This window comes from Bos taurus, chromosome 25 (assembly GCF_002263795.3).
Source record: "Bos taurus isolate L1 Dominette 01449 registration number 42190680 breed Hereford chromosome 25, ARS-UCD2.0, whole genome shotgun sequence".
NCBI lineage: Eukaryota > Metazoa > Chordata > Mammalia > Artiodactyla > Bovidae > Bos > Bos taurus.
This window is the reverse complement of record NC_037352.1, coordinates 11,082,594-11,097,819: the sequence shown is the minus strand read 5'-3', so window position 1 is coordinate 11,097,819 and position 15,226 is coordinate 11,082,594. Positions and strand designations below refer to the sequence as shown.

The following is a 15,226-nucleotide window of genomic DNA, read 5'->3' as shown; positions in this document are numbered from 1 at the left end:
AAGAACTCAGGGCCTATCAGGATATACTACAATTGAAGAACTGGAGTCAAGAGTATGAAGTCAAGATGTCAGATGGCAGGCCTCCCACTAGAAAGATTCATTTGTAGGTTCATGTATTGGTTTATTCATCTATCCATCCATCCATTCATCCATCCAGTATGCAATGAGCTTGCCTCCTCTGCTCAAGTCATTGGGGACACTGCAGTGAACAGAACTGACAGTCAGCTGTGCTTTGTGGAGCTGACCTCCTGGGTCTGCAGCAGGTCACAGCCTGCATACAGTGGCACATGTGGGTCTGGGTCTAGACCTCAGGGGCTGGGTCCAGGTTAGGGATACTAATATGGTAGCCATGGCCACGCTGACTGCATGAGAACCATGGCATCAACCTGAGTGGTTTCTGCTAAATCACCATGACATGGGATGAGAGGCTGGGGTACCCTTGATGCTCTGATCCTCGACCCCCCACCCCCGACCCAGGTGAGGGGCAAGTCCTCAGTCTCTTAACTCTGCCAGTTGCAAAGTGCCCAGAGGGAAGGAACTCCATCTAAGACGTGAAGGCTGGCGGTCAGTCAGCATGCATGTGTTAGTCACTCAGTCGTATCCCATGGACTGTGGCCCGCCAGGCTCTTCTGTCCATGTGATCCTCAGGCAAGAATACTGGAGTGGGCTGCCATTCCCTTCTCCAGTCAGTGTATTGGCTGCTGTTTGCACTCACATCCTCAAGACGGACGGATGGGTACTTGTGTGCCCACTTCTCATGCTGGGGCAGCAAAACCAGCAATGACAGAGAGCAGCTAAAGGGCCTTTTCCCATACAGACCAGCAGGACCTGACAGCTAAGCTCTCACAAACTTACAAGCATGGAAAGCGGCCTCAGAGGTCAACTGGTCCCTCCTGCATGGGACAAGGGTCAAGTGTGGCTGGGGGATAAAGATCAGCATTTGGAAGCACCACCCTGCCTCGAAGGGCTCTTCATTGTTCCATCTTATTCATAGTAAGTAAGTAGTCAGTGACCAAGACTGTATCTCTGTCACTTACAAGGACATCCTTAGCACCAAGCCTGATGCAAGCCAGCTGGATAGACAAACAGACACAAAGAATACAGGGTCAGGCCAAAACTGTTTCTCTCTCACTTCCACTCATTGGTCTCCATTCATTCCTCTAGAGACAGCTGGGAGTCCAGGTAAAAACCTGGGACTTGGGGTGGGGAGGCCAACAGCGAATCTTTCGTTTGACCTTGGACAAGTTACTTCCTAACCATTCTGAACATGTCTTTCTCCACCCCAAAAATGGAAAGAAAGTCTACAGGATCTCAGGACTGTTGCAACAGTGAAATGAAATAAACATAAGCACTTCATCAGGTAAACCAGGAGCCTCCTGATTCCCAAGATTTGGAGATCAGGAAAAAAAGAACAAACAATAATTCTCATAATAAAGTTAAAAGATAAGCAAGAGACCAGGAAAAAGAATTACCATCCAAAGGACTCGCATGAATTGACCAAAAAAGTGATGAGCAATTTCACAGAAAAATGGGGGAAGGATACAAACAGGTAATTCACAAAAAGAAAAGAAAAAGGAAAAAAAAAGACAAATTAAAGCACAGAGAACCGCAAACTCACAAATAATTAGGAAAATGCAAGTTCCAATATCACGTAAACATTTTTTTTTCCTCTATCAGATTGGTAAAATTTTAAAGACTGATGATCCCCAAGGTTGGCAAGGACATGGGGACAAAACATTCCTTTATGTTGTTGGTGTGATTGACAACTGGTTCAGCCTTTTAGGAGAGCAATTTGGCTGGGCCTTTTTTTTTCTTTTAAGTATATACTTTTCAACTCAGCAAAGCCACTTCCAGTCATTTATCCTAGGGAATTACTTACAATGTGTACGAAGAGGTCTACACCATACAAGGACAATTCCGGCAGTTTGGTTTGCAATGGTGGGGAAATAAAACAATCGGAATGTCCATCAGGAGAACAGTTACATAAACAATGCTTCCTTCATACTGGAAAATAACTCTGCGGAAGCTTAAAAAGAGTGAGGAGAAGAGAGGTCTATTTACTGCGAGAGGAGAGCACGTATCTTATATTCCATTTTTTCCCAAGAAGAACAATAAACGCCTGATAAAAACCACAGTAGGATTTAATGGCACCACGCAAAGCAGAGGTTCTCCGTCCCGGGGGATGTTGGCCATGTCTGGGGACATCTTGTGTCATCACAGGTGGGGAGAGGGGACAGTGACACTAGGCAGAGGCCAGGGTGCAGCTCGGTGTCCTGCATGCACAGGTGAGGCCCCACCCCAAGGAGCTGTGGTTGTTCAGTCGCTCAGTCATGTTCGACTCTTTTGCAACCCCACGGACTGTAGCCTGCCAGGTTCCTCTGTCCATGGGATTTTCAGGAAAGAACACTGGAGTGGGTTGCCATTTCCTTCTCCAGGGGATCTTCCCAACCCAGGCATTGAACCCACATCTGCTGCATTGGCAGGCTGCTTCTTTACCACTGAGCTACCACAGAAGCCTACAACAAGGAATTATCTGGCCCCAAATGTCAACTGTGCTACAGCTGAGAAACTCTGGTGCAGAGAGATACTTAACTGTCACCAAACTGGCTCCTGAGTCAACCTCAGGCTATGAGCAGCCTGTAGCCTTTGAGGGCCACGTGCTCTTTGGGCCAGTCTGACCCCATCCCCCCAGTAAGAGCACACTCATTTTGGGAGGAAGCACCCACTCCCACTGGCCTGCAGTTTTATGAGGAGGTATGCAAGCATGGCGCCCAGGCGGACACAGAGACTGGCAGACAAGGGGCACGGCTGCCATCATCAAGAGGCTCAGATCTAGGACCCTTGTCAGAACTGGGGAGGGGAGAACAGAGGCCTTTCCTATGGGGGCAGCTGAGCTGAGGGGACACAAGCCTGAAGCTGCCCACTGACCTCCTGCCACCACAGCCTGGCTGTGAACGGAGCCAGCAAAGAGAGCAAGACGACCCTCCCCAAAGAGTGGAGGTGGAGCCCTCAAGCCCGTGAGTTCCTGGAATTCAAGCCATGCCCGTCCTTGGTCTTTTCTATTAGGCAGTCAATGAATGTCCTTCGTTTCTGACGCTGGATCGAGCTGGATTTCTATCTCCTACAAGGAAGAGAGTGCTGGGGCAGATCAGGAATTAATGTCCTGTTTAGAAGAATCAGGTGGTCAGTTGGTGGTTTAGTCGCTAAGTCGTGTCCAACTTTTGTGACCCAATGGACTGTAGCCACCCTGGGCTCCTCTGTCCATGGGATTTTCCAGGCAAGATTACTGGAGTGGGGTGCCATTTCCTTCTCCAGGGGATCTTCCCAACCCAGAGATCGAACCCAGGTCTCTTAGATTGCAGGCAGATTCTTAACCACCCGAGCCACCCACGTTGTCCCAGTTTGAGGATCCCTGGCCTGGATGTGAAGGGGGTTCGCATGCCAGGATCGGGCTGGGTCCTGCCACAGAGGTGGCTGTGTTGGACACCCTGTTATCCCATTCTCTGAGACTACTCAGATTCACCCTCCACTTCGAGCCCTTGTACCAAGACATGGCTCCCCATGGAAATCTGTCCACAAGGGACCAAGCACAGGGACCAGCAAACAAAAGCATCCAGGGGAACCAGGGCTTCTCAACTGTGACACTGCTGATACCCTGCGTTAGATCATAGTCGTGGGGGCTGTCCTGTGTGTTACAGGGTGTTGAGCCGCATCCCAAGCACCCAACCCTCTCCATCGTCTAGCACAAGACAAGTGTAGGCAGGTTTACAGTGATAGCTCCTGGTGATGGGAAGAAGAGACGTCTGAGCTGACTCTGAGTCGGAGATCCTCAAGCCTTGAGACCACAATTGTTCTCAGGCATATGGAGAAAACCACAGAAACACAGCAGGGCAGAAACTAGTGCAGAGGGCCAAACCACGCCCAGAAATCCAAGACCACAGTGAGATAAAGCAGGTACTCTTCCCCCTTCTTACCCATTCCACTTGGAAAACAACTTTCTGGCAAAAAAAAAAAAAATTCTCACTGTCAACAGGAACACTCTGTGATTTGTATGGTGAAGGAGGACGCTTTCTTGCTTGTTTGGGTTAATTTAGGGGGCACCGGTATATGATTTTACAGATATTGATGAAAAGCAGTAAAGTTCATAAGAATAAAAATAGCACCAACCAATTAGCTCTGTACCATATTAACTCTGCAATAGAACAATAATTGGTCATTAAAAAGCTTAGGTGAGTATTACGAGGAGTGACTAGGTAATTGTGCCAGGAAACACCATTTTCCCAGCAGCAGGGATCCTCCAATTTCCAACAACATGCCACTGGCAGGCAGCTTGGGGCTGTCGCATTTGCATGCAATTAGGACTTCCAGGAGAAAAAGTGCCCCCCCTCCACTTTAACCTGATTCTTTCATTTTGCCTTTCTCCAAAGCTCAGAGAAGAAAGTCTGCAGCCAAATGGAGAGAACGGGGAATACCAAGAAGCCGTCCAGTGACTGAAGATGGAAAACATTCGCTGATCTGTGGTTTGCAGAACTTTTCTTCCCAGGGCAGAAGAAAGCTGAGCTGCTCTCTTCTCTGAGGCAAGAACTAAGAATGGGCAAGGACTAAGAAAGGGCTGTCTGCCTGCGGGGTCCTGGTTTCTGCTCCCGAGCAGTTCAAGGCTGGGGAAACTTTTTGCCCAGGCTGGGACCCCACTCTCTCTTCTCAGGAGACCAACAGAAGTGATGCAAAGGAGTCTCTCATAAAACGACAAACTTCAGACTTCTGAAAAGCAACAGCCAGACAGGAAAGTGGCTTTGTCCAGATTTCTGTTTTCACCAGAACTCTCCCTTCAGACCAGGGAACAGAAAAGGAGCAGCTGGCTGGGACTGGGGAACCAGAAAAAGGGAATTACTGCAGCAAAACAGATTCATATCTTAGCCAAGTTTTTCTTTCTTCCGTTCTGTTTCTCTATTGGTGAGGCTGAAGATGGGCTAAGGCAAACATGCTGAAGAAGGCCCATTCAGCAGTGTTCAGGGCACTACAGGTAAAGGGAAGGACTTCCATACCTCTCCTTCCTTTTTTATGTAATAATTTCCACACTGCCTCACTTGGAAAAAAAGGAATCTAGCTCCTTGCAGCCTCTAAGGAGGCTGAGGTGGAGTCCATGATCAAGTAGATGCTAAATAAAGGCTCTTCCAATCACGCAGACGAGCCCAGAGACATTCAACAGGGGGAATTCCTTCTGTGTTTACCTTCAGGTCTAATTGTTGATCACAAGTCAAGCAGTTCTTAGATCACTAACGGCAGCGTTTGCAGGGTAGCTGTGTGCCAGGCACTGTGCTAACCGCTTTATCTGTCATCCTCTGTTGTCACTTTGTAAAGTGAGTGGATGGATGCCCGTCCCTCCCACCGGTATCTCTCTCTGCAGCCCTTCTATCGCGAGATTGTTATATTTAGCTGGTAGCGTCTGTCCCCTCTAGATGTGAAGGTGGGAGGGTAAATGCAATGTCAAGCCTTGCTCTGCAGCATTTAACACGTGCCTGGCATCTAGTTGACCCTCCATCCACAGCTTTGGGATAAAGGAATTATGCTACAAAAGAAAAAATCATAAAGTTCCGCCTGTTTGAGAAGATAAAAGCAGTAATGGAGAATAATAGTGACTTGAGTGTCCAAGGGGAGGAGAACAGGCCTTTTTGGTTTGGCTTTTTGTTTTCCACCTGTATCAGGCTTTCCCAGAAACCTTGAGCATCCCAGGAACAGCAGGAGGTGAATGTGCTATAATCCCCAGAGGTGCCTGCCTCTGTGGTGTAGAAAGTTCTCCGGGAAGGAGAGAGCAAAAACAGAGGCCATGGCTCCCACAGCTTCGCTTATCATGCGGCACAGACACCAACCTGGCTGGAAGGAAACTCAGAAATCAAACGACCCACTGCCAGGCTCCCAGCAGTGTGGGGGGAGGGACCTAACGTGAACCCCTTTGTCCTGTGTCCCCCACCCCTGGAAGGTAACCCACGAGGGCAGAGGCTTCTGATCAGCCCATGTTACTGTGGCTGCCATGCCCATTTCTGTGCTAGGCTCCAACATCTCATCTTTCTCTGCTTAATGAATTCCTCCCTCTCTGCACAGCTACTGACTCAGAAAGTATAAAGATGGAACCGCGGCTAAAAGCAAACTTGAAGGCCTGAGGGGTAAACCATCTTAGCACAGAGATGAAAAGGGCTGAAGCACCCAAAGACTGAGGTACAAAAGCATCGCCATCCTCCTATGCAGCCCACCAGACCCTGTGATCTTTTATTAATACAAAAAAATCACGGATCTTCACTGTACGGCATATATAAATATGCTCTGCCAGGATAAACCTTGAAAACTCCTGCCTTTGCTGCATGATATCCTTCAGGGGGTGGGGGAACCCCAAAACTGAATGAGTCTTCCTGGGACACCATCTTTACTCCAAGTCAAGAGAGCCCCGCTGTGGTCCCCAGGAAAGGGGGCTTATTCTAGAACAAAAACGCTGGTGAAACAAAGCAATTGTCATTACAAAGGAAATCTGGGCAAGTGGAATACGGTACCGTAGCCAGTGCTTCTGGTGGTGAAATTCAAAGGCTGAAATGAACGCCATGGAGAGGACTGATTTCAGCTGTATTTATGCTACTGGTGCTTTTCAAAGGGAAAGAGCTAAGGATTCAGAGAATAAGTGGATTGATGTATTAGTTCATGCCAATTCGGTGGCTGTAATGTTGGCTTAAGGAAAAAAAAAATAGGTGGATTGTTTTAAGGTCTAACATGCCTTTGTAAATACTACGGTAGGATATTAAGACAGAGGACCGCAAATTTGTTTGGAAGTTGGGGTATTTGGGGAATAAGAGCAAACGCTTGCAAAAGTATAAACTAGGAACTAATTGATAAATGACAGATGTAACCATGTCACGTGGAAGGGACAGAAAGTCAAACCCCACCAGCACAACTGTGTGTTAACACACACACAGAAACTAACCAAGACCAGTTAGTAAATAGGGCTTCGTTTTGTTTTTCCATTCTGTTTGTTGCTGTTTAATCATTTTGTCTCTGGCACGTGTCTGCAGGCAGCCAAGCATTGTAACAGGGGCCAGAAGTAAGAAATCTTCATAGAAGAAAAACTTAAGTTGGGAAAGTTCTGGACATCAATTTTACTTTTGTCCTGAAACCTGGCCAAAGGCTGCCACTTCTTTCTTTTATGCCAGAGCACACCCTCAGCGCCCACCTCGGGACATGGGAACACAGCATGGAAACTGCAGTGTTCAGAGACACAAATCCTTTCAAATAACTTGCATTCAGTCCTATCAAGGGACTACAGTGCTTCTGGCCAGAAACCTGTGTGCAAAATACACACCCAGACCCCTTCTACAAACAAGCGGTGAGAGCCGGGGAACTACGAGCAGCTGGAGAACCAGTTTAGCTCCTCCTCTGTGGTCAGAAGTACCCCAGTTCCCAAGCGTCCGGGCAGGCTTGGGGACCCTGCTGCTGCTCAAACAAGAGCAGTCACGGCCAATAGGCACCCACTTCAACAATTTTCCAAAGCAAACCCACCACAGGCCCCTCTCGGCTTTGCAGGACTCTAATGTGTGTTCTGCAGGGAGCTTGGAGTAGCGGCACCAGGGCATCCCTGGCTTAGTCGTAGGGGGTCCTTGGTCCACGGTCTCAGGGATGCAGGTGGCTATCCACACAGGCAAGTTCCTGGTCAAGCTGGGTCCTTCCGAGGCAACTGGCCAATCTGCTCCCTGGATTGCTAAAGCTGGACTCCACCCACATTTATAGAATCTGTGCAAACTGGTACCTTGTCCGGAAATGCTTTGGGGTCTAAACATCATGGGTATTTTATTTTTATTATTTTTTATAATTACTATTGGCTGCACCATGTGGCATGTGGAACTTCCCCAACCAGGGATCGAACTTGTGCCCCCTGCAGCAGAAGCACAGAGTCTTAACCACCGGACCACTAGGGAATATCTGGAAATCATGTTTCTGACTGAGCTGCTTCTCTGTGTCCTGTTTCCCCATATATAAAATGGGGAGAATAAGTGCTTGCTACCCCACAGGGTTGCTGTGAGGACTGAATGAGCTGCTTTATGTAACACATAGGCCAGTGAGAGGTGGCATTTCCCAAGTGTTATTCATTCACGTGTCACCGTCCTAAACTTCTTGCTGTTTTCACTATCATACATCTAGTATTTTTCTTTAAACTGAATCATTTTCTTTCTCAAGTTTATTTTAAAAGGAAACTGCACATCACCATGCTAAATGGAAAAACAGAATCCCATGCAGGCAGCACTAGTGGTAAAGAACATACCTGCCCAGGCAGGAGATGTAAGAGATGCAGGTTTGATCCCTGGATCAGGAAGATCCCCTGGAGGAGGGCATGGCAACCCACTCCAGTGTTCTTGCCTGGGAAATCCCATGGACAGAGGAGCCTGGCTACAGTCCATAGGGTCGCAGAGAGTCAAACACAACTAAAGTCAGACATGACTGAAGCAACTTAGCAAGCATGCCAGCCATAAGTAGAAGGCAGGCATAAAGTTGTATTATTTTTATAATACCTACAATAAAAGAAAACAATGTAGCTCAGTGAGATCGAGTCTGCTGCCTGTCGGAGGTGTTAATCCTGGGTCTTCCTCAGTCTCTGCTAAAAGGCTAGACTAGAGTGCGTTCAAGGCCCCGTGGCCACAGGGAGACTTCTTCTACATCATTGCCAGTGATTGAGGAGCTATAAGACCAGTGGTCGTCGCCCTGCAGAACCTGTCACGGGATGCCCGATTTCTGTCACTCCAAAACTTCACTAAGCACAGATAGGACGACACAGAAGACCACCTAGCTTCCTGCCACTCCAGGAGAGACTGATCTAAATGGTCCCCATCCGGCACTTCCTGTGATGATGGGAATGTTCTGTGTCTACGTTGTCCAATGTGGCAGCCACCAGCCTCACGTGGCTATGAAGCACCTGAAGCGCGGATGGCGCGTCTGAGGGACTCAAGTTAAATTTCAATTAAGTCAAATTTAAATGGCCACATGAGGCTAGTGGCTGTTGGACTGGACAGCGCAGATCTGCTGGAAAAGCTACACATGCTGTTCCTTTCATCTGGGCTCTTCAAATGGACTCAAGGTCCTTTTTATGGTTATGCACTTAGCTTCCTTGGAGGGAGATCTTAAGTAAACCTGAGAGTGATCTGCCACAGGGATGCAACAGGGCATCGTCTGCCATGTCCTCTATTATCGTTTAGTCTAAAGTCCCATAGCGACATTTCTTTTAGAGCTCTTTGAGGAACTGACATATCTTCTTCCAGTTAGTGATGGACTTACCCAAAATAGCTACATTTCCATTTTCACACTGGCTGCCAGGAAGCACAAAGGGAAACTTTCAAACTAATGAGAGCAACCATGTAGGCTCTCATTATAAATATATATATATATGTATATCTATATGTGTGATTTCCAGTGTTCCCTTAATGAAAGTGCTCTTAGTTTACATTTACTCTGATTTTGATATTGTATTTCTTCTATTTTATCACTCCTTTCTGAGTTTCTCTAGAAATTATCTGAAATCCTTTGTGGAATTATATAAAATGTATTTTTAAGCTAGTAAAAATAAAGTCCAACGGTACCACTATTTTAAATGAGTCACCCTCTCTCCAATTATCATTATCGTTTAAAAAACAACAAAGTCAAAGCAAAGCACACTGTAACAAAGCCTTTCTCAAAAGCTTCCAGCCACATGCTCAGAGTCTGTTCTTGAGGCACTGACCGGAAGCACTGTTTGCTAAAAGGAGAGAGACAGTTGCCTTCCAGAAATGCTGCTCCATACTACTCCAAGACCAGAGGGGATTTTCAGAGAGCCCGCAGCATGGGATGGAGCTGCTCTGGGTGATGCGAGGCCTGCCAGGCCCGCGGCTCCATGTGATCTGGGCCTCGTCCTCTGCACAATGGGCTGGATCATATCCAGGAAAGCTTTGGAAACTCTGGTCAAGCACAGGGCAAGTGCGGCTCGAACGCCGCCGTGACCAGTGTGGGAACAATCTCCCAGGCAACGGCATATGTGCTGTGTCCGTCTCGTTCGTAACAGACTTCTGGTCACTGAAAACGGCCCTGTGACTTGCCGGGGTGAGGTGGGGGAGGAGTCAGGAACGAAAGGTCAAGGAAACCTCTCCAGGGAGCTCGCATTCTAATTTTGCTCTAAAATAAAGCTGTCTGCTTCCCTCTCTTCCTCCTCCAGGCAACACCCCCAGCTTTCTGATGATCGCAAGGCAGAAGTTACAGGACATTCAAATAAGAGGGTGTCTTCTTGGTTTGGTTTGGGATAAAAAAGGAGAAGAGGACATTCAGAAATCTGTCATCTCCAATTCTCTTTTCAAGCCAGAGCTGAGAACATCGCGAACACAAAGATTCCCTAATATTTACTAAAGTGCTATTGTCGCCCGGCCAAACAAGCAAACTAACGTGACGTTCTAGTGCAAACCTCCTTGCCAAACTCTAGCTCATCTGTCCAGAAGATTTCAGGTGAGCGGCGTGTAGCATGCTCAGGCCCATCCCTACAGAACCCACGCCCACTGCCAGACCTGCCATCAGTGACCAAAGGCAGCAGCCAAGTCAGAAGATGAGAGACGAATCTCAAGTGCCTATTAGGCACCACGTATTCCTCGTCCCGACAAAAGCTTTCCAAAGTGAGCATTATTATGATTTCCATTTTACAGATAAGGAAACTGATCTTTACCTAAGCCATAAAAGTGAGACCAGGGCCCCTATTCCCAAGTTCAGCATCCTTTCAGCCCTACCCCAGTCTCCTGGAGACATGCCTTCATAGCTGAGAAAACTTCAACGGTCAATTCCCCACTAAGAAAAATGACAAAACAAAACAAAACCAAGGTTTTTCACAGAGCTCGTGGGAATAAGAACAAAACCTAATGAAAGCTGTTGTGACACAGGATGACAGTGGAGCCAGAAGCAGTGAAGAGTCAAAGCTGAAAACCAAACAGCCCCAGCACAAAACACCAATGGCTGGAGTTCAGTTCAGAAGAGAAAGAAGAAAGAAAGAAAGTGGGTAAGTAGGCAGGGCTGGAAAAGACATCAGAAAATCAGAGAAAAGATGGAAAACCAGGGTCCCAATTGTTGGGGCAAAATCAGCTCTAAAGCAAAGGTTCCCCTTGTCCCAGACACTCAATCCCCAACTGGGTGTAGGCTGGCCGGCTCCACCCCAGGAGGCAAATTGAACATCACCTGACAACTGTCTGTTGCCCGTTCTCTTCACCGAGTGGCCTGGTTTTCATCTGCGGTGTTGCCTTGCCCCTCCCTCAGTAGCCCCTTCTCTTCACCGAGTGGCCTGGTTTTCATCTGCGGTGTTGCCTTGCCCCTCCCTCAGTAGCAAGGTCAGATGAGGTTAACTCCAACCCCCTTGCCAGTGGAGGTGAGGGGGTCACATGATTTGAACCTGGCCCAGCACAGAAGTCCATCACTCCACCCCTGGGTTCAGGGATGTGCCTGGGATCCAAGACAGACCCTTGAGAGATGCCCAGACTGGCTGAGAGTCTGATGCTTCCGGGAGCCGCCTGGTCCACCTACAGAGAGAACTAGCCTGAAAAGGATGCCCTGGCAAAGGAAACAGGAGGAAATAGTGGCAGCTTCCTGACCACAGGTCCAGCCGAGCCTGAGGCCAGACCCATGCCTGGACTCTTCAGTTGTAACAAAGCCATCAACGCCCTGCTTTTCTGCTCAAGCAGCCTGAGCTGAGTGGTCACAGCCACACTAGGACCCCCGGCCAGCATGAGGAAGCACCCCCAGCCTGATGGAAGGACCGCTGCCTCGGGGAGGTTGGGCAGGTAGATGCTGGTGTTAGAACGCTGTGGCCTTCTCTGTACGGCACTCCACACTCCACCACCAAGATGTAAAAGCTCCAGAGAGTAACAAGCAAGTGTGGGCTCCACCCTGGCAGTGGCGTCTAACTGAAAACCAGGTAATTACCTGATACACGTGGAAGGCATTGGCAGCTTTGCCCCGGAGAAACACTGACGGGATCCAGACGTTGATCAGAGCTCGGTTTGATCTAAACAGAAGAAAGATCGAAACTGGTCATTTCAATTTACCAAAAAAGGGAGGAAGCTATTAATTTTCTCCTCTAAGAGGCACACCATGTATGTCAGCATGTATTATGCTCGACAGTAGACTAAAAGAGCAGTTCACGGTTTCATTACTTGGTCGCCCAAGATTATTTTTAAGGGCCTTAGTTTAAAATGCTTGTGTGCGGGTGTGTGTAAAATTTGTAGATGCCGTTCACATTCTGGCTGAGAGACAGCTGCCTTTCAGGTCCTACTACCTGAGTGACGGTGGCCTGTAATTTATCTGAACCTCATTTTGCTCATCTGAAGAGGGGGCTGATCACGGGAAGACTCCACGAGCCTAGCGGGGGTCAAGAGCACTAATGCTCACAGGGTGTCTAGAGTGTTCGGAGGATTCGTGCAGTGTCCTCACAGTGCCCACTTTAAACCTTGACCCGCATTTTAAGGGGGGGCGGTGCTTCTCTGGTGGCTCAGTCTATAAAGAATCTGCCTGCTAATGCAGGAGACCCAAGTTCAATCCCTGGGTCAGGAAGATCTCCTGGAAGAGGAAATGGTAACCCATTCCAGTATTCTTGTCTAGAAAATTCCATGAACAGAGGAGCCTTATGGGCTACAGTCCATGGGGTCGCAAGAGTTGGACACAACTTAGCGACTAAACCAGCATCATCACCTCATTTTAAGATCAGACTCCATGAAAACAACGCTCATGGTCATGCAAGCAATGGCTGTTTGGGGTGGGGGAAGGGAATTTCAGAAAGTCAGGCACCAATAACCACTCTTGCAGCTTTTCCAAAAACACTGTGTGGCTTGAATAGAGCAAGTTTTATTTTTATTTCCATTACTCTAAGAGGTGGGTCAAAGAGGATCTTGCTGCAATTTATAAGAGTGTTCTGCCTGTATTTTCCCCTAAGAGTTGTATTGGGTTTTTTTTGTTTTTTTTTTTTAATTTTACTTATTACTTATTTTTGGCTCTGTTGGGTCTTCACTGTTGCATGGGCTTCTCCTGTAGCAGGGGCTCTTCTCTAGTCGCAGTGTGCAAGCTTCTCACTGGAGTAGCTTCTTTAGCTGCAGGGCACGGGCTCTAGGGTGCTCGGGCTTCAGTAGTTGCAGCTCTTGGGCTCCAGGGCACAGGCTCGATGGCTCAGTAGCTGTGGTGCATGGGCTTAGTTGTTCCTCGGGATGTGGGCTCTTTCCAGACCAGGAAATTGAACCCATATCTCCTGAATTGGCAGGCGAATTCTTTGCCTCTGAGCCATCAGGGAAGCCCACCTCTAAGAGTTTTAAATGTCTGGCCTTATATTTGTGCAACTTCTCTGGTGGCTCAGAGGTTAAAGCGTCTGCCTCCAATGCGGGAGACCCGGGTTCGATCCCTGGGTCGGGAAGATCCCCTGGAGAAGGAAATGGTAACCCACTCAAGTATTCTTGCCTGGAGAATCCCATGGATGGAGAAGCCTGGTGGGCTACAGTCCATGGGGTTGCAAAGAAGTCGCAAAGGCCTTATATTTAGGCCTTTAATCCCTTTTGAGTTTATTTTTGTTTATGATGTTAGGGAGTGTTCTCATTTCCTTCTTTCACATGCACCTGCCCAGGTTTTCCCAGCACTCCTTATTGAAGAGGCTGTCTTTTCTCCACTGCATATTCTTGCCTCCTCTGTCAAAGATAAGGTATCCACAGGTGCGTGGGTTTGTCCCTGGGCTTTCTATGCTGTTCTGTTGATCAATTTTTCTGCCTTTGTCCCAGTACCACACTCTCTTGATGACTGTAGCTTTGTGGTATGGTCTGAAGTCAGGGTTGAATAAAGCCAGATTTAAATTCAAACGCAGAATCATTTACTGCACATGTACCATGGACGGACCCACGCTTTCACCCAGATCATCTCTGTTGATCCTCACAGGCTACTCGAGAGAACCTCAAGGGTTCTTTCGGTAGCATGACAGTTGTGCCTTACTGGATGACTTTAACCACACTCTTGAGTCGTGGGTGCACACGCCCACCATCACCACTCTTCCACAGCTGGATCAACATGCAGAGCTGATAAGCTGTCACTGAAACTTCCAGATCACTCCTAACAGCTCTCCTAACAGTATTGTGCATTTCTGGAAGGGCTGGGAGGTCCCAGTCCTTGCTTCCATTCAGAGCCGTTCTAGGGATAAACACTTTTTCTCAAGCTCTCCTTCTCTCTAAAGAGCAGCTCATAAAAATTCACCAGCCTCTTGTGCTTGGAACACGGTTTGATGCGCTGATGATGGAAGATTCCATGACTCAACAGTCTCACAACCTCCAGGGTAAAGAGCATTTCATTTTCACAAAGAAATGATTCTTTCCTGAAATAGCATTTCTTCTAAGCTCTGAGCCAAGTCGCTGATCCCCTTCATGGGGCAAAATAAGGCCTATTGATCACCTCCCTGGGGATCTGAGTACAACCTGCAATTCTGGTCCACTGAATTGACTTGGGTATCTACAACACCTCTCCTGGAAAGACCCCCAAAACTGTGCTAGTGACCAGTGTTCCCCCTTCATTTCTTTCGGCCGGGGGAAGGGTGCAGAAGTGTAACTAATACTCCCGTTTTCATTAACCTCCCAGGATGGGTGAGGTCTGGACAACCTCACAGGAGATCACACAGGCTGGTTAGGTGTGTTCCCCTTTCTGTATCACACTGTATTAGAATTGACTGTTTACATGACCATCTCTCTCCTACATTTACAAGTGTGGGTTAAGTGAATACAATCATGATCCTGTGTATGGAAGACCAGATAAGTTGGAGGAATCAAGCCCACCAGGGCAGCTGGTATGAAGAGAGGGTGGGGGGAGACTGGAGATGGAGCCAAGGTCAGCCAGGGCCTTCCCTGCAAGGACAGGCGGGATCTGCAGCTCCATCTCAAGGGAGGGAATGGCACTTCCCTCTGGCTTTAGTGGAGACAAGCACCCTGGGGGTAGGAGGAGGAGAGTGTGGCTGGTCTGTGCTGATTCAACCCCTCCACCAGGAACTAGCAGGGTGCCTCCCACAGTAGGCAGTGATGAATTCCTGCTTCAATGAGTCCCTTCCACCTCATGAGTGGCCCACCTCTGGGATCCCCTATTTGGCTTTCACCTCTCTCCCCAGCTGGTTCCCCCTTGCCCTCCACCAGGCTGCCATTTCATGACCCTCTTTCATGCTATACCCCCCTCC

At 48.2% G+C, this 15,226-nt stretch overlaps 1 protein-coding gene across 5 annotated transcripts in view; it reads right to left on the bottom strand.

The window, feature by feature from the left end:
• The window catches only part of SNX29 (sorting nexin 29), a 597,448-nt gene that overhangs the window by 181,804 nt on the left and 400,418 nt on the right, over positions 1 to 15,226 (bottom strand). For all 5 annotated transcript variants that reach the window (XM_024984883.2, XM_059881310.1, NM_001076862.1 and 2 more), the window contains 1 exon segment: positions 11,962 to 12,043. In XM_024984883.2, coding sequence (XP_024840651.1) covers positions 11,962 to 12,043 — 82 coding nt within the window.